The sequence below is a fragment of the Mytilus trossulus genome, chromosome 11 (assembly GCF_036588685.1).
Source record: "Mytilus trossulus isolate FHL-02 chromosome 11, PNRI_Mtr1.1.1.hap1, whole genome shotgun sequence".
In the NCBI taxonomy this organism is placed as follows: domain Eukaryota; kingdom Metazoa; phylum Mollusca; class Bivalvia; order Mytilida; family Mytilidae; genus Mytilus; species Mytilus trossulus.
In genome coordinates this window covers 47,821,894-47,849,809 of record NC_086383.1, presented here as the reverse complement: position 1 = coordinate 47,849,809, position 27,916 = coordinate 47,821,894, and the positions used below count along the sequence as shown (strand labels likewise).

General features: G+C 31.5%; 1 protein-coding gene across 1 annotated transcript; it reads left to right on the top strand.

Moving 5' to 3' along the window:
- Positions 1–12: 12 nt before the first annotated feature.
- On the top strand, positions 13–27,888 carry LOC134690106 (protocadherin Fat 3-like). The gene is made up of 14 exons (XM_063550078.1): positions 13–258; positions 11,407–11,596; positions 12,649–12,843; positions 13,472–13,615; positions 13,765–13,887; positions 14,397–14,591; positions 15,101–15,291; positions 16,088–16,339; positions 17,973–18,215; positions 18,342–18,667; positions 20,232–20,264; positions 21,645–21,691; positions 26,366–26,411; positions 27,633–27,888. Exons 1-14 carry the CDS (start codon positions 199–201, stop codon positions 27,769–27,771), a joined length of 2,184 nt encoding a protein of 727 aa, XP_063406148.1. The 5' UTR covers positions 13–198; the 3' UTR covers positions 27,772–27,888.
- The last annotated feature ends 28 nt before the right edge of the window (positions 27,889–27,916 follow it).

Below are 27,916 nucleotides of genomic sequence, written 5' to 3'. Positions count from 1 at the left end.
ACTGACAAAATATAGAATATAAGAAGTATAAAGTTGGGTAAACTTGAAAACATGTTTAACCCCGTATACACCTCTTTGATATTTTAGTTATTTCATTTAAAAAGTCGAAGCACCATCCAAATATTCAGAATCATTTGATGTATTGTACGGTGGAAAGGCATCAGCCGATTTATAAAATTTACAAGTGAAAAAGTTTTAATGAAGATAATACTATTCCTAACTATTAGTTCTGTTATTGTTCAAACAGGATATTGTGCAGTGAGTATATTAACCTTAACAATATTATGTAACATCTTTGATCTCACTACTTGATTCTATTTTTCGTATGAGTGGAATTAGTTTTGTACAATATTTTCAGCATAATCACTTTGTTGCTGTGTAATCCATGTTCTTGTTTTCTTTAAAATTAATTGATCGAAAATTGTTTGTCCTAATTAAAGCAGACAGGTGGAATAAACACCGCTGGAAAAGTTCAAAAGCAGTAAAACAATGTATTCTTCAGCAAAAATTTGTTGGATTTTTCTGTTGTTTTTTATTCATTTTTTCAAAGTTGTGAATTTATAGATCATTTGTTTTGTTGGATGTGTACTGCAACAAGAAATCAATTTGTGATGTTTAAACAGGCGTTTTATATGCACCTTTGGTATGCGTTTTGTGGTTTCATTCACAACTTTCTAGGATCAAATGTTTATAGTTACATGTGTATGCTTCTATATATTTCTGATGTTAAAATGTGTTTGTTCTTACGCCGACATCTACATCCGTTGATCTTTTTCAATGAGTAATATACGCCGATTGACTATTAACAGGTCCTCTATATACGAGCAAGTTTAAGCTTTCCATAAAGGTATAGAGTCTTTCAAGTATTAAAAAGTATAAAGCCTGCTGATGCTTTGGTATTCTTGTTGATTTCTGATTTTTGTGGTTCTGTCTTTTGTATTTATTGTTAGAGTAACCCATAGTTAGTGCTTCGAATTCAATGTATTTTCAAATAGTCTAACCATAAATATCAGCATAATAGTTGTTTTTGGTAAGATGTGCGTTTCGTCTATAAAAGACTCATCCCTTATATTAGAATAAAAAAAGATTTAAACTGACGAAAAAAATACGAATTGGAACAGCATTGAGAACGTAAAATTCCGAAAGAGTGTTGACACCTAAATACGTTAATCTATTCCTTGGCCAGAAAATCTTTGGCATTTTGAAAACAGTTTAATTTTGAAGTTAATTCAGTTAAAATAGTTAATTTATAATTGTGATCATACACTGATAATTAATGTCAACGCACAAGTGCTGAAGACTTGACTGGTGATACCATGGGGGAGATCTCCACCAGCAATTTCATCTACCCAGTGATTGTAATGTAAACTGAGCCTGTAATTCAGTGGTTGTCGTTTGTTTATGTGTAACATATTTGTTTTTCGTTAATTTTTTTTACATAAATAAGGCCGTTAGTTTTCTCGTTTGAAATGTTTTGCATTGTTCTATCGGGGCCTTTTATAGCTGACTATGCGGTATCGGCTTTGTTCATTGGTGTAGGCTGTACGGTGACCTATAATTGTGGATAGTTGTCTCATTGGCAATCATACCACATCTTCTTTTTTATATGATATACATGTAGATTCCAGGATACAGATTTTGAATGCAAACAATTTTCATATATGCATGTGTGTGGCTACTTTTAAAAAGAGTCTTTTTTAGAACCACACTTTCTTAATTATATCACGTGAAAGTTTAAACATAATACTTTTTATAAACAAAAAACTTTAAATTACATACTAGTAAGCTTTAGTCAAGAAACCTATCATTTTCGTATAATATATTTTTTGATGAACTGATATTGACCCAAACTCATCATACATAGGAAATAATGTGAACAAAACTAAACTTGTTATACAGATTAAAGTAAAGGAAATGCGTAAATAGATATTAAATATATGTGTTTTATCTATCAAGTACTTTTCGCTAACAATAAGTGTAGTTTCAGCAGCATATTCATCGATGATAGAGTGAGACTTCAGTTGCCGTGTGGTATATAAAATACACATACTTTGTCACCAGCTTATCAAATTTAGGTTGGGTGTTTGAAACCAAGACCATGCAGGTTCGCTCGACTACAGTCTCAATTGACTAATATTGACAGATTGACAGAAGAACACCAGTTGTTAGTTCCTGTTACTTCGTTTTCCATAACTAAAAACTAACTGCAACGATATAGCCGATAGTGCTGAACATCAGAATTCATTGATCAATCAATCAAACATCAGGACAGGATTACTCATACTAACAGAGCATTCATATATAATTCCTTCTTCATCCTGATTGGTTCCAAATTTTATAATATAACCTAGCCAATAGAATCTCAGCCATATCAATAAACAACCAACTGGAACTAATGTTAAGCCTGGTGTCTTTGGTAAGCTTCATTTGATTATAACTTCAAGATGACGAGGATTTAATCGACTGAAACTTATAGTTAAACGGGAAAATCAACGGTCGAACCTATATAAAAAAAAACGAGAAACGAGATGTATATATGTATTTTGCATATTAACGAACTACACGGACGCAAGTGTCACTCCAGGAGCGTCGCCTCCCGAATCTTCAAAATAGAAAAAAAGAAAAAAAACACGTGCACCACCATCTAGGGAAACAAATATTTCATTTTGAATAAAAATTCTGATAATGTATAATAGATAAAGATATTTGGAAAACAAATATCGAATACTAGTAATAGTTTACATGTATCTATCATCAGGTTTTGTATATCATTGATATGGTAATTATCACCAACAAATCACAAAATTACGAGTGTAATCTATTTTTTCAAGTGATAATATACACAATTAACTCCTATATATATTTCTATGAATACGATTGGTTCAAAGCAACCGCGTGGAGACCGTGTATATTACATATTAGATAAGTAGGTGGGGCTTAATTAAATATACGATTAGTAGAAGTGATACGTCCATTTATCATAACAACACGGTGCTGGTGACAATATTTAAAGGTTTCAACAGTCGAAGAATTTGATGAACGATTGAAATAAATTCTTAATACACATTTAAATCTAACAAGTTGTTATTGTTGACATTTGTTTTTGTACAGACAAATGAAAATAGGTTCTTAATATTAATGGTAGGGAATACGTGATCACTTAGATTAGCCACTAGTCTAAACACCACATGTAAAGATAGTCAGTAAGATAAATTTGGTACATAGTGTCTTCGCTCCATATAGAATTAATCTACCCCATATATATCGTACTACGTCACTAGCACAATTTTATAACTAATAATAGTCATGCAATAACCCCTTTAGTTGTTCAAGCAAAAGAGAACAGCTGTTTAAAAAAAGATTACTGTCGCTGATTATGTCAAAAATGTAATATACGCTTATTTTCTGTTGAAATATGTTGTTTCTACATACAATAATAAAGTCAACTGACTCGCACAAAATAAGAATGATGACAAAGATATTTTAAATTAACAGGGAAATTGTTGCATTGCAATTGTTACTTTCCTCAAATTATTTTTATATTAAATTAGGAGTATGTTCATCGGAAAGAGGTCGTTAAACATGTAAAACTTTTAACATATACTTGGAATCAAAAAATAAATTAAAGTTTCAAAATTGTGACTAATACATAATACCAAAGATGTTGTATAAACAAAATTAAAGGGTTTTCGTGCATTTTATACCTGTTGAAAAGTTCATCACAGTGCTCTAATATATTTTGTAAGTTGAATGGTGCATTAAAGGTATTGATCAAATTAAATCATATTGACATTTGTCAATGATATGAATGTTAAGTTATTCATTACGGATATATTAAAATTAGCGGAATAAGAAATTTCAATGATTGATACAAACTATTCGTATGTGACCGTAATGTTTAAGTGAATTGATAAAACATATTTGTATTGGAAACAAAATCATGAAAGAAAACAAACATGGCAATGTCATCATGTCACGGATTACTACTGAGATATATTCTAATAATTATAATAACGACACATACATTTATACAATGCATGTAACATAGACCTAAATACGTTGATATATATAGTGAAGTTTGTTCATTATAATAATAGAACATTATTTAGGGAACAGTCATTATTTATCAGCTGAGGGGGTTGGTTCAAATTTTCACATCAAAAAGTTTTGTTGGCAACCCCCCCATATTTTTTATGAACCACATAATGACCCCCCCTTAAAATGGTGTTTCATAAGTATGACCCCCCCCTACTAAAAAAATCCCTATAAATTAACAGTGGACAAATAACTATTAGAAGAATGTGGGCATTGACACTATCTGTTACCAAGTATGCATGGCAGAAAGAGATTTTCGCTGATTGCAGTCATTTTCTTTGATTTTGCACTGATTTTTTTATATTGCATTCTACAATTATAAGTTCCTCTGGTATCTTTCGTCCCTCTTTTCTATTATTTAGTAAAGTAGCTTGAACTTATTGATTTGATAAAGATAATTTAGTTTGACTGCATGTTAGCAGTCATTAATATCTGATATCTAGCTATTTTCAAATATTTTTATTGGAAAAGCAAAAAACTATAAGGTAATTTTAAATTCCGTTGATGTTCATCATGACTTCCATGTTCTTTGTTTTGAAGCTGATGGAACTGATTTTGGTTAATGTTTTTCAGTTTAATTCTACTTTGAAAAAAGCAGCCTGAATACATGAAATATCACATCAAATTTTTTCAGATTTTTTTCTGAAACACGAATTTCTGACACATGCAAGAAGAAAAAAGACAAAATAAACAAGCACAGTGGACATGAATTGTTATTGATATGGTTATATTTATAAATTAACTGTTTACAAAATTTTGAATTTTTTGAAATACTAAGGCCTTTCTACCTCAGGTGTAGATTACCTTTGCTGTATTTTGCAAAACTTTTAGGAATTTTGGTTCTCAATGCTCTTCAACTTCGTACTTTATTTGGCCTTTTTACCTTTTTTTGTATTCGAGCGTCACTAATGAGTCTTTTGTAGACCAAACGTGCATCTGGCGTATATACTAAATTTAGTCCTGGTATCTATGATGAGTTTATTATTAAATGAAAAAATATAGATCGCAATTTAACTCGAATGATTGTGTAGAGAATGAAGAAAAATGTCTCAATACATTTAATGCCTTCATTAAATTTTAAAGTTTTATGAATGTTTCGTGGATTTTAATTTTCTAATCATATAGTTCTAGGAAGTACATTTATGGTTCTGGTCCGTCCTACTTCAAATATGAACATGCATTATTTTGGAGCAAACATTTATATATATATATCATGTATATATAGGTTTATAATTATAAGAACATTCAATTTCATTTCAATGTTGAAATGTTTTACAAAATCCCTGAGTTTACTTTTTTTTTGTGAGTGAATGCCATGCTTCCCAACAAAATTAAAGCCCTTACTTGAATCATTTAATATTCTTTTTCTTAATCGATAACTTTGTTATAATTTAATAAATTAATAATAACTATAAAATTCATTTTTAGAGTGTACACACCTTTAACAGTCCTACATCTATCCTAAGAAATATCATCAACATGATTTTAACACTTTAGAAAGTTGAAATAAACATGTTACACTGCATGTTCAGAAACTTTTCATGTTTTATACAGTTTTTAAGATAAGTCAGGTTGTAATTTTTCACATCCTATGGATAATGAACCATAACAAATGAGTGATTATTTACACTACAAATGAGAGATTGGGCATCCTGCTGGTGCTATCAGAGATTTTAAAATGACAGAAATTATCAAAAAGATTACACATTAACTTACAATATCGTCAACAATTTATATACTTGACCGACATAAAAACTTTCATTGTGTGACCCCCCCAGTAAAATAAAAATTTTGATGGCAACCCCCCCAGCTGTGGGATATTTTTGGTAATGACCCCCCCTAAAATGCACCGACCCCCTCAGCTGATAAATAATGACTGTTCCCTTAATAACAAAAATCTATTCATTACTTATATTGAAGACTAAAGACGTCGGAATCAAGGGGAAATAAGGAAGGTGATGAGTTTATAGAACCCTATGTTCTCTAATGTATTTTCCAAGTCAAATTTAAAAAAGAGGGGGAAAAAAAGATAGATTCGTATTTGTAGCTAGTATCTTTGAACACAGTTTATGACTCTCACCCCTAAATTTGAAATGTTTATCTTATTTGTGACTAAACTCAGTCAAATGTTTGATGACTGTTCCATATGAAGAAAATCGTCCGTGGTTGTCAGTGACTTGCTGTGTGTGTTGGTATTTTGTTTAGTTGGAGATTTTGTCTTGTGAATATTTGTTTTTTTAAGGATGATATAGAAAAAAAACTTTACGGTTTTTATGTTATGTTTTCTTAATGTTTATTTGAGTTTGAGTAAAATGAATTATTCATATTTTTTTGTATCATTGATGTTTGCTCAGAAACACAAGACCTTTTCATTACATGCATGGATAAAGTATCATATTTTAATATCCCCTGGTACTCCTTGTTCACATGTAAAGCATTGTCACACGGTACGAAATCTGTCTTGTTTAATAAGATTGAGAATGGAAATTGGAAATGTGTCAAAGAGACAACAACCCGAACAAAGAGTAAAAACTAACCATGTTTGATACCTTGAATGCTCTACAGTTATTATGAGCGGTAGTTTATTACAATAATTATCGTCTTAACAATTAAAAGTATATCTTTATCTGAATCCTATCTGAATCATTGCTGCTGTACTTCAAATAAAAGTAATGTTATTAGGCAATTATATTTGCATATATGTATATGTATATACAACTCGTCTAATTATCAACCCAACAATGTTAGATCTGTAATTTTGCTTTCGCAAATTTTAGTTTTTCCCTTGCCGGGATTCGAACCCATGCTACTGTGATATCGTGACACCAAGTTGCCTGCACTGCAGCCGTCCCGCTAGACCACACGACACCTGGGCTCTACAATAATAAAGCTTTCAGTAGCTGTGTGTTACCTTTCCTCGTCAGTTTTAATCTAGCGGCGTACTACAGTACATGATATATAAGGCATGGAGATGTTATTGTTACAGATCAGCTCAATTATCTATAGTAAAGGATCCTTCAAATTAATGAAATATATAGGTGTGTGAATGTACTAGCTACAAGGAGAAACAGTTCACCAGAAGTGGCATAAAGCCCTTGAAATATACACAAAGTAATGCAGGTGACTTCATGCTTTATTGGTACATTGTAGGTTAAAATATTCAATAACCGTATTTGGTTATTTAATGTTGCGGTAGAATTGAGACCAAATTTCGATTACTAGTATATATTTTTTTAATTCGGTATAAGAAGGAACAAAATCTTTTTTCGTGAAAGCATGCATATATATACTAGTATTATGATTTTATGAAGATGTTGACATTTCATATAATGCTCTTCACGGAAACATTGTATAGTAATTCTAATACAACGTGTCATGCTGATGATATTTTTTATGATCATAACCTTAACATTGCGTCTTATCTCAAATTCTTGGGTAAATAGGCCTTTAATAAACTAATGAATATCCTTTACATAAGAATTCGAGTATATGCATATTGTCTAGTTTATATACGAATTATGAAGTCATTGAAAAACAAATGATTTGAATATCGAAGCTTTAAAGAGCTGTTATAAACTAAAAGTTTTGGAATTCAAATTTCATTATTTTTTGTTTTATTATTTTGTATGTCTGTCCTATATATCTAAATCGAAAATGTAGATGTTATTCCAAGAGATAAGAAATACAAGTTAGATAGAATCAGACTTGACTGTGTCGTTAAGGTTTTCTGATTAAGATTGTGGACCATTATGACATAAGACAACCAGAAGAGTTTATTTTTTACATAGTTTTTATAACTATAAGCATTCATAGAACAAAATATTATCTTGTGCAGCGCAAACAAAAAATTGCGTGAGAAAAAAACGTTTTCCTGCTTATTCTTTTTTCTATTTCTGTGTCCTTGGGTTGTTTTCAAGTAGACGAAATCATTGCACCATTGTTTTCCTTAGATTTAGGCATATTAAAGCTATATATGTGAATAAGCAGTCTTATTAAGATCCATGATTAGGAAATCCTGATACTATTAGTAGAGCTTGAAAAACATAGATGTTGGCTCAGAGACGATCAAGAGTACCTTAGGTTGCATGCGGCATATGAACAGGTGTGTAGTCGAATAAGGTGCGACCCATCCTCGAATCACCAAAAACAAAACACAATGTATTCGCTACCAGGATATGCGCTTTTTCTGTAATATGGTAAATTAAATGTTGTTGTCTTTCTTTCTTTTTATATCTTCATTAGAATTAATAAAACAAACCTTCTGAAACCAATATATAATTTTTAATTAAATGCACCTACTTTTGGTTCATAATTATCTTTACATTTGGAAGTTATGGTAATAATGTTTAACATGAGGAAAACATTTTAAAATTACTTGATTTACAAAAACTAGTCGTAGTTTTATAAATATTATCGTTTGACCGTTTGAATGCCAACAAATAATATTTGGTAAAATAATGGTATTTTTATATTATTAAAAGATGGGTAAAAAGATGAAATAGCTTTTTTGATGTCTCAGTTTCAACTTATCAGAGAGTGTATACGTTTTATCAAACCGTACCCGTTCCACTCAAATTGAAATTTTCAAACTACAACCATCTGGTATGAAAGGAAAAACTTATGTATTCAAAACCACATATATCATATGAAATTTATTTCACCTTTATAGCAATATATTAAAAGAAATCCAGTATAATGAAGTAGGGCTCATAGTAAGTTTTGTATGATCACGATAATTTAAAAAGATTTATTGGTGGCCAATGATCACCTTTATATAATGACATTGGATAATACTATTTATTGTACTGTTATTGGTCATAGATACATTTATGTTGTTGCTAAAGAAAATTCAATGGAAAAAAGATCATTAATTAAAGCCCATCCATGCGTACGCTTTCTTATTCAAATGATTTACAGCTGAAGAAATAGTATGAAAACCTCTTTGTAGCCACCTCATTTTATTTTTCCTCACCTAAAGTCTGTTATTAAAAATATTGAATTCCTAAACATTTATCATTAAAAATATGTTTATAAACTTATGAAAGTTTTTCCCCGAAGGTCACTATTTGTATACATATAGTATGTGTTTATCTGTTATTTAGTGTTATTAACCCCTGAGCATAGAGTTTGTCGTTTGTCTGATTGAGGTTCATGGACACTTCACATAATCTACCATTTAACAGACACTGTTATAATGTCCTCATACTCCGCGTTCATGATAAAGTAAATTGTTTTGTATGTTTGAATAATATCAAGTGACGGAATCTGATGATTGTACATTTTGCTTTAAGTATACATTTACTTTTAAGCTAAAACCTTTTCTATATCTTTCACAAAAGAGGAGATTTATTTCGGAAGTCTCGCCATCCCACCTGTAGGAATTCATCAAAAAGTTATCAGGCGTTTCTACGTTTAAATCTAGAAAAGCGCTGTGCACGCTAGAAACTCTTAAAGTCATTAGAAACCTCAAATTAAAAAAAAAAATATGCATATGTTTTTTATAATTAAATGGATAGTTTTCATTACACAACTTATGTACATATCTTTTTTTCTGAGGAAAATTCTTTAATTTGTCCACATTTAGAAGAAGTTTACTTATTTTTAATTGCTTGCTTCCAGGATGCTATTCGCCGACATATTTTCCATATGCATAGTGACCCCAGCGTAAACCTCCTCGTAAAAATCCGGTGACCACAATACCCATGGATCTGTCATTGAAATAAACAAATATCTGATTATACATGTTAAACACGTGCTCAATACCCATGCTTTGTGTGATTTGTCTACTATAAGGTGACAATCGGTAAAACTCGACTTCAAAACACGACATTTAATGAGCAGCCATATTTGTTAAATCATAACAAACAGAGAGAAAACAAAATAACGATTATATGATATATTTGCGAAAATAATGATAAAATTGTGCACAGAGGACTAAGTTTATGATGTAAACATGCATTGGTTCAAGAATTGGACAAACATTATTTTTCACCACTCACTCGTTTCATATGACTTTAAGTAATTTATTAGTTTACGATAACACTATTTATAAAGCATATATTAAAGCTGATAAGTATAGATATTGTCTTCAAAGTTTCCTCGTCTGGTTATTATATTTGAAATAGCTCTCGCTGAAATATAGCCTTTTGTGCTGCAGCGGCGTAAAAAATCCACCAATCAATTAATTTATCTTTCTTTTACGCTTACATAACAGACTTACAATAGTTCTGTTGTTATTTTGGGGATAAACATCATTTTATTTTATTTATAGGTTTTAAAAAGCAACATTTAAAAAGAAAAAAATGTTTAATTTCTATTTTGAATTTTGTACAATATTGTGAATTCCTGTAATCTTTATAACGTGAACGCAGCTGAATTCAATCTTTCATAAAATAAAGCAAATAATGAGAGTAGAAGGTAAGACCATATGTTTTTGTATCAGCAGGTAAATGTTTTGAGCTTTGCTTTCAATAATTTTGAACATTCTTAAGTACGATGTAATATAGTTTATAATCGTATGTGTTTATGTGTCTGTCATATCAGTATTCAAAAGTTAAATTCTTTGTCTGTACTGATTGTATTTTTCTTGTATGTGTTTTTCACAGTCCGCTGATCGATATTTAAAAGCTGATAACTGGCACAAAAAAGAGATATAGGTAAACCCTGCAACATATTCATGTTCATGTCAGGGACTTGTCAGTTGTTGTCTTTGATGTTTTTTGTCATTATTTTTTTTTACTAAATTGAAAATATTCGAAATATTTGGTTTTGAGCACAGATAATTTCACGTGTACATAGTTCTCTGATGATAGAATGGTGTTCACACCATACAAAGGGCTGAAAAAATGTCAGGACATTCAAAATTTTAAGTCGAAGAACACCTTACAACGTTAGACTGAAAACTGATACTCCTTCACTCATAAAGCATTATAAAGAAACTAAGCTTAGAAACTAGTGATAAATTAATGAGATCTAGAAGGGTGAGCAGATCCTGTTTTGTTATCTATAATTAACCAACAGTCCTAGAATGGTGACCTAAGGATAACGATAACTGAACTACCCTCCCTACATTAGCCGTTTCCTTTTCTACACTGTGATGAAGTTTATTAAAGCCTAGTCATGCCATAGGAATCATTGCTGCAGAACTGAATGAAACATTTTAAGGTCACTTGTATACTTATGTGTTGGTATTAATATACATGGATTTATGATATTTTGCATATTAATGAGAACTTTTGAATTGGCATGTTTTTCTTCGATATCATTTACAGTTTTCATAGTCAGAAATATTACAGAGAGCATTTATTGTAGGCGCCTGTTATACATGGTTTACCGACATCTGTAAACGTCGGAGAGTTGGAATACAAAGGAAGATTGATATATGAGTTAACAGTCTCAGATATCAATGGAGATTCATTCGTGTGCCGAAAGCATTCGGTGTCGCCATCACCAAATAATACAAATGTTGACTTCAGAGTCTTGATAGACTCTGCAAATGGAAGTGAGTAAAATATGTTCCTTCCTTCTACAATGTTCTAGTAAAATATCATTTCAGTTAGTAGAAAAGTATGCTGCTTTCATGCATTCATTTTTTGGGTAACATAATTCTATATCTTCATTGGAATTTTCATTTTTTGTAAGAAGACTTTATTTCATTTTTACTTATATTTTAATTTTGAAGATTTCTTGGGAAAGGATGAAGACTGAAAATGCAGTATAAAATTGAGAATGGAAATGGGAAATATGTCAAAGAGACAACAACCCGACTTAGAAAAACAACAGCAGAAGGTCACCAACAGGTCTTCAATGAAGCGAGAAATTCCCGCACCCTGAGGCGTCCTTCAGCTGGCCCCTAAACAAATGTATACTAGTTCAGTGATAAGGAACGCAATACTTATTCCCAAATTGTACACAAGAAACTCAAATAAAAATAATACAAGACTAACAAAGGCCAGAGGCTCCTGAATTTGGACAGGCGCAAAAATGCGGCGGGGTTAAACATGTTTGTGATATCCTAACCCTCCCCTATACCTCTAGCCAATGTAAAAAAGTAAACGCATAAGGATCAGTAAACGCATAATTGCATAGTATGCATTTCAACATTAAGATTTATGCAATATTTTTGGAAATGTCATAAAAGGTTTACAAAAATAAAACTTGAATCGTTAGATTATGTACATTTCTAATCAATGGGACATAACTCGAATTGATTTTGTATGGAAATACACCAGTCAATCTTTAACAAGTAACAAACCGAACACTAATCGAAGTTGATATAAAAGAAAACAATAGCTGGTGTTATAAAGGGTACAATACATATTTGGACGTATTTGGTGGTGTTTTTTTTTTTATCAAATTCAATGCTTTGGAAGTAAAACAAAAAAAATATATATGCGCAGGCGCAGGAATCAACCAATATTCCTGCATGGTGTGGTTGTGTTGAAACAAGATTGTTTAGCTCGTGCACATAAAATATCTGCAATGCCCACAGATAGTTTCTTAAAATAAATGGGCTTACATATAAGACTTAATTTTACGTATGTTTGCTTTCAGAGTACGGAGTGTACCTGATAAATCAAAATGAAGGCACCTCAACTAATCCTAATGTGATGTTTAATTTCGACATTGAAACGACATTTGATGTCTTTATCGTTTGTACTGACGCCAGAAATACTGTAACGAACCCAATTCCATACTTAAGAGTTGACATCATTGATAATGACAAAGTAGAGTTTACCAATTTACCAGGTAAGGCAAGTTTAAAATTGAGAATGGAAATGGGGAATGTGTCAAAGAGACAACAACCCGACCAAATAAAAAAACAACAGCAGAAGGTCACCAACAGGTCTTTACAGTTTCTGCAACGCCAATACTACCGTGCTCAACACTTCATTAATTTATTGTCGCTTTATTTTGTGACATCAAAGGGAAATAAAGAGATTTAGAAATACGTCAAGAAGGCCGAGAAAACAGAATAAATCAAAGTCAGACTCGTGTGTATACCATAATGGAATTTATCGAGCTATCAATCGGTCTGTGTCTGATTTAGGTTATTACAAACAAACGCCATCAACGCCTTTCTCTTATAATCTTCTTATTTTACTTTATGTTGACCATTGCAGATCGTAGTTGATTTCAATCTACAGTGTGGTGAATAGATAACAACCATATTGACTAATATCGAGTTGTGTGTTTTGAGTTTCAACAATAAAAAGAAATATATATATTGCATATATGCTGCAAAGAAAGATGTATCTTTACAAGTTCAGTTAAAAAAAATATTTGTATCTCTTTATTTTTTATATTCTTATCTTTATTTTCATTAGTATCAAATTTAAACAAATTGTTTTTAAAATAATAACGTTTTTTCTTTCAGATACGGTATCAAAAGATGCCACTGCCACATTACAAAATGATATAGTATATACAGTACAAGCGCAAAATGAACTGACGACCAACGACAATGGGTTGTCGTTCAGCATTACAACAGTACCAGCATCTTCAAGTTTTGAAATTGATGGTGAGTTGTGTCTTGATTTACTCCTTCGTGTAGTAAATTAACACTAGTTAATCAAATGAAATTTTCGTTTTAAGAATTTGATTAAAATCATTGTAAGTTTTGGTGGATAACATATCAAGTAAAGCCTATTGTTTTATACATTTTTTCAGGAAATGGAAATATTCTTGCAGCACGGAATTTAGTTCTAGAGAACACTACACCTATTACTATTTATGTAACAGTTACAGACGGTGTTATATGGGTTAAAGAAACATTAAGAGTTGATCTAACAAGTAAGTAACGAGGTGAAAAATAAAATAATACAAACAATAAACAAACTAAGAAGGGAATTTTAGCTTAAAAAATTGTTTATATGTTAATGCATAATTTCCTGTAATGATTATATGGTGATTTGTAATTTTTATGCCCCATTTAATGGCATTATGTTTTCTGGTCTGTGCGTCCGTCCATTCGTTTGTCTGTTCATCCGACTGTTCGTCTGTCCCATGTCAGGTTAAAGTTTTTGGTCCAGGCTAGAGTTTTTGGTCGAGGTAGTTTTTGATGAAGTTGAAGTCCAATCAACTTGAAACTTAATACACATGTTCCCTATGTTATGATCTGTCTAATTTTAATGCCAATTTAAAGATTCCCCCCTATTTTCACGGTCAACATTCTTGTTTTCTTGCAAGTTTGACCATACAATTAATTGTGACTAAGCTAAAGCTTTGTGTTCATTCAAAGTGAATTTGCATTAATATATACATGTATGTGTATTGTTTCAACTGGTATACATATTTTTCAGATATGAATAACATTCCAGAAATAACCAACTTGAAAAATTCTCCTTCAGTTCATATGTCAGAACTGTTAGCTAGCAACTCACTCATTTATTCCTTGACCGGAAGTGACGGCGATGCCTCTGATACATTAACCTACTCTATGAATATTGACCCCGTTACTGACACTGCTCTGTTTGAGCTTGATACTGGAGTCAGTCGTAAGTAAACTTAATTATCATTAATCAATCTTGACTACGAAAGCTATGTCAAAATGAGTAATGTAAACGGATAGAATGTGCTGAACAATGAATTTACTGTGTGTCGGAACAAAACATTTGAATGAATCGTATGGTGCTATATTCACAAAAGTGATATAGAAATGACATGAATTCAACACAAGCCAACTTTGTCAGAGGATGTTAAAACCATAGTTCGTTGTCGTCTAATCTTCTAATTACCAAACGTGATATATTCCCGATTGTGACTGTTTTGTTGAGTGTGCATTTGTGTTACTATAAGACGTGATACGGTACTTGTCTATCCCAAATTCATGTATTTAGTTTAAATGTTTAATGTTATATTTGTAATTCTCATCGGATTTTGTCAAATGTGTTGACGTCTTTTCTAATATATTTATGTATTATGGGAAAGAAAATTAATCACCGCCTTCATTTATTAGATTTGATTTCGTTCAACGTTATCAGTACGATATTTTAAATCATTTCAGCCTTGCAACTGAGATTAGCACCTGGCAAAATGTTTGATTACGAAAAAACACAGTATTACAACATTACTTTTACTGTGACAGATTCCAAAGCCACTGGAGGACCATTCGTTTTGAATGTTCATGTCCTTAATGAAAATGAACCATGCTACTTTGACAAATCTACGTATTCTCTTTCAACGTACGAAGGTGCTGTAAGTATTTATCTGATATTATTTCATATCGGTTAAGAATTAGCTTCTCTTATTGGATAACATGGGGTCACATGACATTCTTTATTCTTCAGTTATAAGTTTCATCGGTATTTAACATAACAAAACTGACCAGAAAACCGGTCGTTAACAGACTTTAGCATGTTAATGACCTGGGGGCATGGTTTCATTGTTAATGACCGGTGGAGCGTGGTTTCTTTGTTATGAGCTTAATTATTTAGTCCCTTTAAAATCTCATTTTCCTGTTTTCAATTTTATGTTTAAGTTGCTGCATTGTTTACCATAAGTTTTGGGAAATTATAGAATTATATCTAACTTATCTGTATTTGGCAAAACTTTTAGGAATTTTGGTTCTCAATGCTCTTCAACTTCGTACTTTATTTGGCCTTTTAAACTTTTTTGGATTCAAGCGTCTTTTGTAGGCGAACAGGTATATGAATACTAGATAAACTCATTATGGATATCTGTCGTATATTCACAATTTAGTCCTGATATCCATAATGAGTTTATCTAGTATTCAAATACTGAAAAATTGCACATAAAGACTCACTGTCTTAGTCAGTACAACTGTCCTGTGGGCAGTCCATACATCACAATAATGACAAGTTTCCAATAACAATTATGTAATTGAAACTGACGTTTCAAACATATCACAACTCAGCAATAATAATAATAATCATAATAATCATTATAATCCATTACTTAATTCAGTGAAGATTGACACAGTTTATTTACATTGTAGTGTCATTGGATTGAAGAAACTATTGTTTCGTTTTAGGCTAATTCGATAAGCTTGAACCCAGGATTCATTATAAGAGATGGTGATGGAGCGAATCAAGCATATTCTTTGTCATTTTTAAACGGAAACGGAAGTGAACGTTTTACAATGGAAGCCAGTTCTGGACTCATTAGTTATGCGACAGATTACGACATTGACAACAATGCAATGCCTTCCACAGTTTATTTGAATGTTAAATGTCAGGATGCAACCGGCGAAACTGGAAACGCCTCAGTCATTATCTATATACATGTAATATTATTAAAGTGTACTTTTACCCTATTTCTTTCTAAAGATTACTGGCGGATTGATGAAATTAATGACAACTTTTTACACCAGGTAGAAGGGAAAAAATAGAGTGATAAAAAGAGGGGAAAAGTATATTTTTTTTCCTCAACATACATTTAGGTACAAATATGAGCATATTGATGACAAAAAATATATACATTGAAAGAACAAACGGTTTATTTTAACAGAGGATGATGAGTTTTATCATACGTATGTTCCGTTTTGCATAAATTAATTATGTTACTGGATATAAACGACATTTGTTTTTAACATGCCGCTTAAATAAAACTTGCTTTAAAATGTCAAGGCTACCAGCCTATATAAACACAGCCAAACGTCTCGTTAGTTGCTGATAAGGCATTATCAGCTTGTAAAGAGGAGTATATTTTAGCAGCTAAAGAATTCCCGCTAGAGCCTCGGAATAATATGAAAGTCTCGAAATTATTACCAAGTCGATATGGATGAGTTAATGTATCAATCTGTATCAAAAGCTCAAAGTTGACTTTTGTTACTCCTTTAAAGTCGATAACGAATCGTTATATGTAACCTCAAAAGCGTTTATGCTTTTTATACGTCGCTGCTGGTAGAAATAGAAGATGTGCCCCGTTATATGATTGCCAATAAGACAACTCTTAACAAGAGACCAAATGATACTGAAGTTAACAATTATAGATAACCGTTCGGCCTTCAACAATAAACAAAGCCCATACAACACAAACGTCTATAAAAGACACCGAAATCACAAATGTAAAACAATTTAAACAAGAAATCTAACGGCCCAATGAATGTACAAAAAATTAATGAAAAACAAATATATGACACTGCATCAAACAACAACCACTGAATTGCATGCTCATGACTTAGAACAGGTACAGACAAACATAATGTGGCTGGTTTAAACATTATAGCGGAATCTGAAATGTTCCCTAATCTGGGACAGTGGTGTAACAGAACAACATATGAACAAACTATAAAAATCAGTTGAAAACGACGTAACAGAAATGCATTGAACAAAAACGTCTCAAGTAATGAAAAAAAAGCATTCACCTAAGGCTAATTTATCAATCAGGTCACATCCAACATCCAATGGATTGAGATCTGAGACGTCATAAACATTCAGAACAATAACCATGTGCAATGGCAAGATACAGGTATCAACAGATTGTAGATCAATAAAAGTGCGACGTTTGCATACGACGACTGATATCTTTGATACTTTAAATATGAGGAATCCGACATTCGTTTAAGAGCTTTAGTTTAAGCTGAATAGTGCTTAAACAAATCTGTTATATCCATCAGGTCCCTATGAATTTATGGTATTGCCCTATATATACTTTTTATTTCTTGCAAACTGTCAAAGTATTCTTAACGTTCGTGGGTAATATTAAATAGTGACTGTCGTATTTTCATATCCTAAAAAAAATTAGTCAAATTACCATGCTGGGACTAGTCAACTAGATTCGACTTGGTCAACGATTAACCAGACATAAATAAAATCTTCTTTAGTGTCAGACCATGAATTTGATAAAATAACAGCTCAGAAAATTACCATTACTGTACAACCTAGTGGTGTATCTTACATTACATTCCTTTTCAGGATATCAACGATAATTCCCCTGAATTTGGCAGTCGTGATTATTCTTTTTTTGCTGATCAGTTTACTGGGATCGGATCTCTACTTGGAACGACAACTGCAACAGATATTGATAGTGGCACAAATGCCCAGTTTACCTGTAGTTACGGCAGTACCCAGAATGCCATTGCAAACACATATTTCACTGTCGGATCAGATTGCAGTGTATTCTTCTCTTCAAGAGCTAGTTTAGCGTATGATACATTGGTAAGATAATTTTAGTCTCGACATGACATTGTGTATTAACAAAGCGCTGTTAGTTGTTCACTCTGTTTTATGTGTCATCGTCAAAGTCGTCTAATTCTTAAAAGGCGAATACAATTTTTTTTTCAGATTAGATTTACCATTTTGGCAATAGACAAAGGATCCCCTGCCAAAACTGGCACTGCTTTTATAAACGCAATATACCGTGAAGCATCAACGACAACTATATCAACCTCAACAACTACAACATCAACTACCTCCACAACAACGACAACGGCTGCACCTAGTACTGGATTAGAAGATGGAAGTATAGCAGCTATTGTTATTGGTTCTCTTGTCGGTGCTGTCTTATTAGGACTCTTTCTTTATATGCTATTTCGTTGGTGTTATACTGGTTTCTGTTGTGGACCAGATCCGTGCGATTTCGCACGTTGCTGTCAAAGAGGCGATTATTCGTGAGTATATCTTAAATGAAAAACAAATCTTTTTTTTAGATAAGAAATTAAACTATACAAAGAAAATAAATACTTTACCAATGTTACTCAAATTTCATAATTATATTAACATTGAAAAGAGGGTACGAAAGATACCAGAGGGACAGTCACACTCATATATCGAAAAACACCAACGGATAACGCTATGGTTAAAAAAAAACCCCGACAAACAGACAAATGATAGACAAATATTAGGCAAATTATAGTACACATTGATGGTCGCCTCAATCGAGATAAAGCAGGAACATATAGGCTGTGTTGTATCATGTGATTCATAAGAATTTTTTAATGCTTTGGTCAAGATTTTAAAATACCGAAAAACATCAGACAAGTTATATAGTTATATATTTCTAAAAGAGAAAGAGGTGTAGTTTATATCGTGAAAATGTTTCCAAGTTAGAAAAACAACTCTGAAATGCATAATTCTTTACAATATTATTTATGAAGCACTTTTGAAAATTAAATTCGCCCATTTAAAGAATTTTCTACAATCACTGACTGCAAAATAAATCAATTTAAGGATGTATTCTTCTGACGATTCTGTCTCGTTGAAATCACTATGTTATACAAGTAGAAAATATCAATGTATTTAGTAAATAATCGAACTAAACTCTGTGAAAAAATGGGTATTTATAATCAGTAGTTTTTTTGTAATTATTTTTTCAAATTTTATTACCACTCAAGGCAGTCTTTTAAGCCAAACAAAAATTAGAGAAAATAGATGAAGGTACAAAATATGTTTTTTCCAGAAACATGACATCCCATATCACTTTTGTCTTATCAAATTACTTAGATATGTATTTTTCATTCATTTATAACAAAAAACTTGAGATCATATGCTACCTCAGGATTAGATTACCTTAGCTGTATTTGGCCAAACTTTTAGGAATTTTTTATCCTTAATTGCTCTTCAACATCGTACTTTAATTGGCCTTTTAAAAACATTTTTTTTATTCCAGCGTCAATCATGAGTCTTTTATAGACGAAACACGCGTCTTGCGTAAATATAAAATTTGAATCTTGGTATCTTTGATAGTTGTATATGCATTTTGTTCTTCAAACAGAAAAAAATCACAAATTTACAAAGAACAAAAGTTTAATTAGAATTTTTTTTTTTGGCTCCTCGGTCGTGTACACCCTTATGAGATATTATGTAAAATGTAAAACTAATCACATCCAGATCATTTAGTATTCTGTGTAATTAGAAATTGTTAACGATTCACATTTTCTGGTATTTTCTGATAACTAATCTTGATAGTATTATCTCTCTTTGTATCTATCCAGGTTGATTATAAGCTGGCGGGAATCATTTGAAGCATCAGAATATTTTGTATACTAGTTAATTTATTTTGAAATGAAGTTCGTTTATAAATAAGCCGTCATATCCGCTATTGTGTCGTTTTATACTTGAACAATTGGCCGTATATAGTGGGCAGAAAAATGTCTTTGATTATCATTTAAGAGACAATCGTGAAACGAGATACCACGACAGCGTGCATTGAAACATATCAATATTTAATTTTAGGAATTACCAAAGACGTCAAATTACTCCCATCAGGTACGTAACATAGAATACAATTTACCCATGATTCGACATAGTCAAGTCGTCAATTTGTTAAATAGATATTAAGTATTGATTTCGTTTGTTTCTCTGTCCTATATTTTCTCTCATTTGTTTGTATTGTAGTCCTGTCATGTAATGTTATCATTTTAATGTTATAATTAAAAATGCCATTAAAGCGGGAGGCTTGGGCATGCCACAAAACCAGGTTCAACCCACTATTTTTGTCGTAAAATGCCCTGTACCAAGTCAGGAAAATTACCATTGTTATATTATAGTTCGTTTCTGTGTGTGTTACATTTTAATGTGTTTCTGTTGTGTCGTAGTTCTCGCATATCTGATACGTTTACCTCAGTTTTAGTTTGTAACCCGGATTTGTTTTTTCTCTATCGATGTATGAATTTCGATCAGCGGTATACTACTGTTGCCTTTATTTATTGCTCTATATATATTAGCATCCTTTACTCGAAACTTATATGTTCCCTCATTCTGTTATTGTGCCATGGTAAATTTTTGTGTTCTTGTCTTTCGTTTTTGCTCCCTTGCTTTGTCCATATTTCTTTTTGTTTTTCTTTGTTTATATATTTGTTTGTTTTATTGTGATTACGATTGCTATACCCTTATATTTGACATTTTTGTCTGTCTATTGTGTTCACAAATTTTTGTCAATATAATGGAATTTTATACGACTGTCATACAAGTTAGATGTTTAGCAGGCTAAACAACCAGGTTCTTTTTTTTAAGTGCAAACTTAGGGGAAGTCAATGGTGGTATAACGCCTTGATGACGATGGTATTAAATAGCATGTAACAGCATTTTACACTTTATACGTGTAATGCATGATACCATAGTAAGACATACAATGTAATTATGCAACTGATTTGCAAAACATACCATTTCAACCTTATACATATCTGACATATTATATTAGTGCTTAAAGTGATCACATTTAAGGAGGGACAAAAGATACCTAAGGGACAATCAAACTCAAAGATAGAAAATTAACTGACAACGCCATGGCTAAAATAGAAAAACCAGACAAATTATAGTACACAAGAGACACAACATAGAAAACAACATATTAATGACCATTTGGCTTGGGAACTCGTCGGGTAGAAACTTCAACGGTAGTGGTATCGACCCAGTGGTTGTAAATAAACTCATATTCATTTGGTACGATAGATGCTCGTTTTGTCTGACAATCACGTTTTTCAAATGTTTCGATTTGAGCGTACCTGATAAAAGTAAATTCATAAAAATCTTCGGCCGCACACAATTATGAAAGTGAACTTAGGTTTTTAAAATATTGACTTCGTTTACTTTCCATCTCTGTTTATATATTATATATTCGTTCCTTGAACTATTTATTATTTACAGATCAAGACAGCGTATTGAAGATAGACGGCGTGACAGTTATGAATTAGGTATTATTGTTGCACTAAAACACTTTTGTAAATACATATTTATCAACAAAAGTTTATTTCAGATCTAAACCTGGTAACCCATACAATAAACAAGATAACCCATACAATAAACCAGATAATCCATACAATAAACCATACAACAGCATGAACAAGGATACAGCAGATGAATTTAACTATTTCAGAGATGGTATGAAATACGCAACCATCATGCATCCCTTATAAAACAATATTGTTTGTATTAGCGGGTATAGATGGCTTTATATTGAATAATCAAATGTATATGCATGCTTATTAATGTAGTTAATATCATCTGAAGTAGTTTTAAAAGCTTTTATCCTTTTAAATAGTATTACTATATGTTATGTAGTACCGGTGCGTCGTTAGAACTGAATTGAAATGATATATTTTTTTCCGTTAATGTCTTATAAAAATCATATCATTTAGTAAGTTACGTTAAAACAAAACTTTAAAATGTTGAACTTTTAACATATCTGACAAAGTATTTAAATATTACATGTTTGCAGAACGAAACAATCTCTAACAATTCAAGAAGAAAAATAGTATGCCTTATCTTTTATTCTTTAAAAAGACAAGTGGTAATTTAACTTTAAAATACGACTTAAGAAATAGCAATTTACCCTTACAGCAACCTTTGTTGTTGCTAGAATTATGAGCAGAACCTTGCTGAATTGATGTTTAAAAATATAACAAATGTACTTATTAGCAACACACAAAGATTAGCAACACATAAAGATTAGCAACACATAAAGATTAGCAACACATAAAGATTAGCAAACGCACAAAGATTAGCAAACACACAAAGATTAGCAACACATAAAGATTAGCAACACATAAAGATTAGCAAACACACAAAGATTAATAAACACATAAAGATTAGCAACACATCAAGATTAGCAACACACAAAGATTAGCAACACATAAAGATTAGCAACACACAAAGATTAGCAAACACACAAAGATTAGCAAACACATAAAGATTAGCAACACATAAAGATTAGCAAACACACAAAGATTAGTAAACACATAAATATTAGCAAACACAAAGATTAGTAAACACATAAAGATTAGCAACACACAAAGATTAGCAACACATAAAGATTAGCAAACACACAAAGATTAGCAACACATAAAGATTAGCAAACACACAAAGATTAGCAAACACACAAAGATTAGCAACACATAAAGATTAGCAACACATAAAGATTAGCAAACACACAAAGATTAGCAAACACACAAAGATTAGCAACACATAAAGATTAGCAACACATAAAGATTAGCAAACACACAAAGATTAATAAACACATAAAGATTAGCAACACATCAAGATTAGCAACACACAAAGATTAGCAAACACATAAAGATTAGCAACACATAAAGATAAGCAAACACACAAAGATTAGTAAACACATAAATATTAGCAAACACAAAGATTAGTAAACACATAAAGATTAGCAAACACATAAAGATTAGCAACACATAAAGATTAGCAAACACACAAAGATTAGTAAACACATAAATATTAGCAACACATAAATATTAGCAACATATAAAGATCAGCAACACATAAAGATTAGAAACACACAAAGAATAGCAACTCATAAAGATTAGCAACACATAAAGATTAGCAAACACACAAATATTAGCAAACACATAAAGATTAGCAACACATCAAGATTAGCAACACACAAAGATTAGCAAACACATAAAGATTAGCAACACATAAAGATTAGCAAACACACAAAGATTAGTAAACACATAAATATTAGCAAACACACAAAGATTAGTAAACACATAAAGATTAGCAAACACATAAAGATTAGCAACACATAAAGATTAGCAAACACACAAAGATTAGTAAACACATAAATATTAGCAACACATAAAGATTAGCAACACATAAAGATTAGCAAACACATAAAGATTAGTAAACACATAAATATTAGCAACTCATAAATATTAGCAACATATAAAGATCAGCAAACACATAAAGATTAGCAAACACACAAAGATTAGCAACTCATAAATATTAACAAAATATAAAGATTAGCAAACACACAAAGATTAGTAAACACATAAATATTAGCAACACATAAATATTAGCAACATATAAAGATCAGCAAACACATAAAGATTAGCAAACACACAAAGATTAGCAACTCATAAATATTAACAAAATATAAAGATCAGCAACACATAAAGCATTTAAACAATTGTTGAAAGTTTGACAACTGCTTCTATATTACCATGTATAACTTTGTGTGGATCTGTAATAAGTATCGTTTCAATAATCTGAATCGAATGATTAAGTCTTATCGTTGGAAACAAATCCTTTTAAAATTTGTATCTGTTATAGTTATTTGCAGTCAATCAAATAATTATATGTTTTTAATCGAAATGTTCAGTTTAACTAAAATAATAGGAATTACGACCTCAGATGAAGGCCAATTTTACTTTTGTTCTTGTTTAGAACACACGCAAACCTTTAAGTCAATAACAAATGAGTATTTCTTCTACTTTCCCCCGCCGCTATACATAAATTATATGTTCTATGATATAGCAAGCTCTCGATTGCTGTCAATACGGAGGTTTCAAAGTACCGAAGGAATTGTTTATTAGATTTTTTTTAAGGTGCCAAAAAAATATATAACTGGAATATTCAGGGAAACCCTTAAGGTAAAAATGTTGTCATGTCTACTTGTATATAGCCCATACAGCATCATACTCTGTTCGTTTCTCAATTATCCCACGAAGGCTGCACATTTTTCGATAGCTTACTATTTATTTGGTTTAAAGCCAGAATTTTATATAGGACAGAATGTCACATTTGCATATTACAAGTATGAGGATTTTGACTTCTAAGAGTTATTGAGTTATCCCTGTATGACTCCCACGTAGGCTGCATGGTATTCTCGGTCTTTCTCCTCCTTTGGTTTCACGCCATAACTTTATATTATTCAATGCATTTGTACATGCCTTGTAAATGCCTTGTAATAATACATGTACTTAAAGGATGCATAAGGGATTTCAAATCAATACTTCCAAGTAAATACGTCCAAATCAATTCTTCCAAGTGAATACTTCCAAGTGAATACTTCCCCAAGTGAATACTTCCAAATCAGAACTTCTTAGTCAAAACTTCCAAGTGAAGACTTTAAGATCAATACTTCCAAGTCAAAACTTCCACGTGAATACTTCCAACTCAATACTTCCAAGTGAATACTTCCAAATCAGTACTTCCTAGTCAAAACTTCCAAGTGAATACTTTCAGATCAATACTTCCAAGTGAATACTTCCAAATCAATACTTCCAAGTCAAAACTTCCAAGTGAATACTTCCAACTCAATACTTCCAAGTGAATACTTCCAAATCAATACTTCCAAGTCAAAACTTCCAAGTAAAAACTTTCAGATAAATACTTCCAAGTGAATACTTTCAGATAAATACTTCTAAGTAAATACTTCCAGATCAATACTCCAATTGAAGACTTCCAAGTCAAAATTTTCAAGTGAATATTTCCAGATCAATACTTCAAAGTGAATACTTCCAAATCAGTACTTCCAAGACAAAACTTCCAAGTGAATACTTTCAGATCAACACTTCCAAGTGAAAACTTCCAAATCAATACTTCCAAGTGAAATCTTCCAAATCAGTACTTCCAAGTCAAAACTTTTAAGTAAATACTTTCAGATCAATACTTCCAAGTGAATATTTCCAAATCAGTACTTCCAAGTCAAAACTTCCAAGTGAATACTATCAGATTAATACTTCCAAGTGAATACTTCCAAGTCAATACTTCCAAGTGAATACTTCCAAGTCAATACTACAAAGTGAATACTCCCAAAGCAGTACTTCCAAGTCAATATTTTAATTTCAATACTTCCAATTCAATACTTTCAAGTCAATATTTCAATTTCAATACTTCCAAGTCAATGCTTCCAAGTCAATACTTCTGAGTCAATGATTCCGTATTGCCATGAGTTGTTATTGGTATGGTCATAATTATCAACCCACATTTTAGAAAACTTTGGCATTTTCTAAATACTACGGATTTTCTAAGCCAGTGATAGATACCCTTAGCTGTATTCGTCAAAAGCTATACCTATGATGGGTTTATTGAATTATTTGGAACCAATGTTTTATCCAAAGACATTCATTACTTTTGTCGTTTTTGGCAAATATTTTCTCGGCTTCCAGGGCACACCATGCCCTCTTAATTGTTTAGATGTGAGCGCCAAACAAATGCAGAACTAAATTATAAATCTAGTATCTTTAATGAGCTTTTATCCCTCCACCTCTTTTTATATAGATTTAGCTATCTAGAATTTTTACTTTATGCAGAGGTGCAAAATTAAACTCTATATCAGGATTTTGTTATTTTGCTCACCAATAACAAACTTTTAAACTTTGACATATTTGTGAAATTATGCCTGTTTGTTGTATGGATTGTCCCAATAACATTTCTTAAAAATTTCCAACGTTTTTCCTATTTTATATATATTTTAATTTTATATACAGTTTGGGTTAATAACAAGGTTTTGAACCTAGACATTTGTATGATCCCATGGTTAAAACAATACTTTGTCGTGCTATAAGGATTTAAAATAAAAATTCACCAGATTCGAATTTCGACTATTTTGAAATTTCTATTTGTAGATTCTGACTACGGCTCTCTCAAGAATCAAGATATGCGACATTCACGGTTAGTTATTTATAAATGTTGCTAAGGGTGAGGGTAATACTTATTTTATTTGTATAAATCTATCTGATATACAGAGATCTTTGAAAGCTCCCTTCAGTTAAATAAGCATACCATACAGTTTACACTTTTTGGCCTTCCGCACTTTGGTTTTCCTGATGCATGATAACTCAGAAATACTGCCAATGAGGTTAATTTCAAATAGGCTTTTTATGTTCACTTTAATTTTGAAGAGTATGTTAGGTAGTATACAATGTGAATGTCAGCATGTTGTATTGCCTTTGTATCCTTTTAGAAAGAAGCATAACTGTAACATTGCCATGTTTAAATTCAAACTTATTGATACTCTTTCTCAAGCAAAACAAACTTTTAACAGTATTGTGTCTTGATTATAAGTGATATTCCAATAAATAATCCTTTAGATATAGATATTTAGATATTTATTAACTTACATGCATATAGTAATAACATACGATACCGTGCTCTAGTACAAAGGCTTCAACCCAACCAATAAAACATATATCAGGGATACTATCAGAAACAATAACTACAACATATGTATGGTAACATTATCTTCAATTAAAATTATACTAGGAAAATACCTTTATATAAGGCGCAAACTATTCACTTTTCATTCGGCCTCAGATCATTGGTTTCAATATGTTTTAAATTTGCTTCATATGTACGATTATTGATTAAATTGGTTGGCCACAATGAACATACTTGCATCTATTAAATGAATTGCAAGAGTTATGTTGTACGTTGTTCCTACATAGTTAATTTACGGAAATCAAATTTTCTTTGGTGTTTGTTGTTTATAAGGAGTGAATTTTGAGACTTACTATCAGGGCTTATTTTCTGGGTGCTGTTTCGAATGATTTATATGCCGTGTTTGCTTCTGGGGTTCAGAATCAAAGCACATTAAAAGTTATGGGCATAATTAAGTTTATTTGTTACATATGCACATACTTTTTTACGTTTGGGGTGTGCTTCAAATTACTGAGAAGCACCTGTCGTGTTTCAAAAGATTGCTAGGAGATCTCTGAAGTAGGCATTAAACAGAAACAATTACACATAATACAATGCATAACACAGACTCAAAACAACAAAATGATATGCAAACTATAAAACAAAACTATACATTACATAGATATAGGAAGATATGAGTGCCAATGAGACAACTCTCCATCAAAATAATTACATTTCTTGTTAATCTTTTTTCAGATTTTCGAGGCCGGAAAGAAATTATCCCGACTTCCCACAAGTTGGTGAACCCCAATTCCCACGCCTCTCCCCTTCCGATGCGCGAGTGGAGATGATTAGTCCCAAGTATGCAAGAGGACTTCCTGCAATACGATACTAGTCCGGAACAGGCTTCAGATTCTGATAATAATTACAGTATTTGAGCATGCAAACATGTGCATTATCACAAGAGGAGAATGTTTCTGAAATGTGATGGAAACATTTAAATATAATAATTAAAAAAGGGATTTTGAACGTGTGTTTTT

What these genes read in the sequence shown, in the direction of transcription:
- LOC134690106 (XM_063550078.1), top strand. Translation starts at nt 199, where the DNA reads ATGAAGATAATACTATTCCTAACTATTAGTTCTGTTATTGTTCAAACA. An exon ending in ATTAAGAGTTGATCTAACAA is followed by an intron (nt 13,888 to 14,396) that starts GTAAGTAACGAG and finishes CATATTTTTCAG; the next exon opens with ATATGAATAACATTCCAGAA. An exon ending in CGTCAAATTACTCCCATCAG is followed by an intron (nt 20,265 to 21,644) that starts GTACGTAACATA and finishes TATTATTTACAG; the next exon opens with ATCAAGACAGCGTATTGAAG.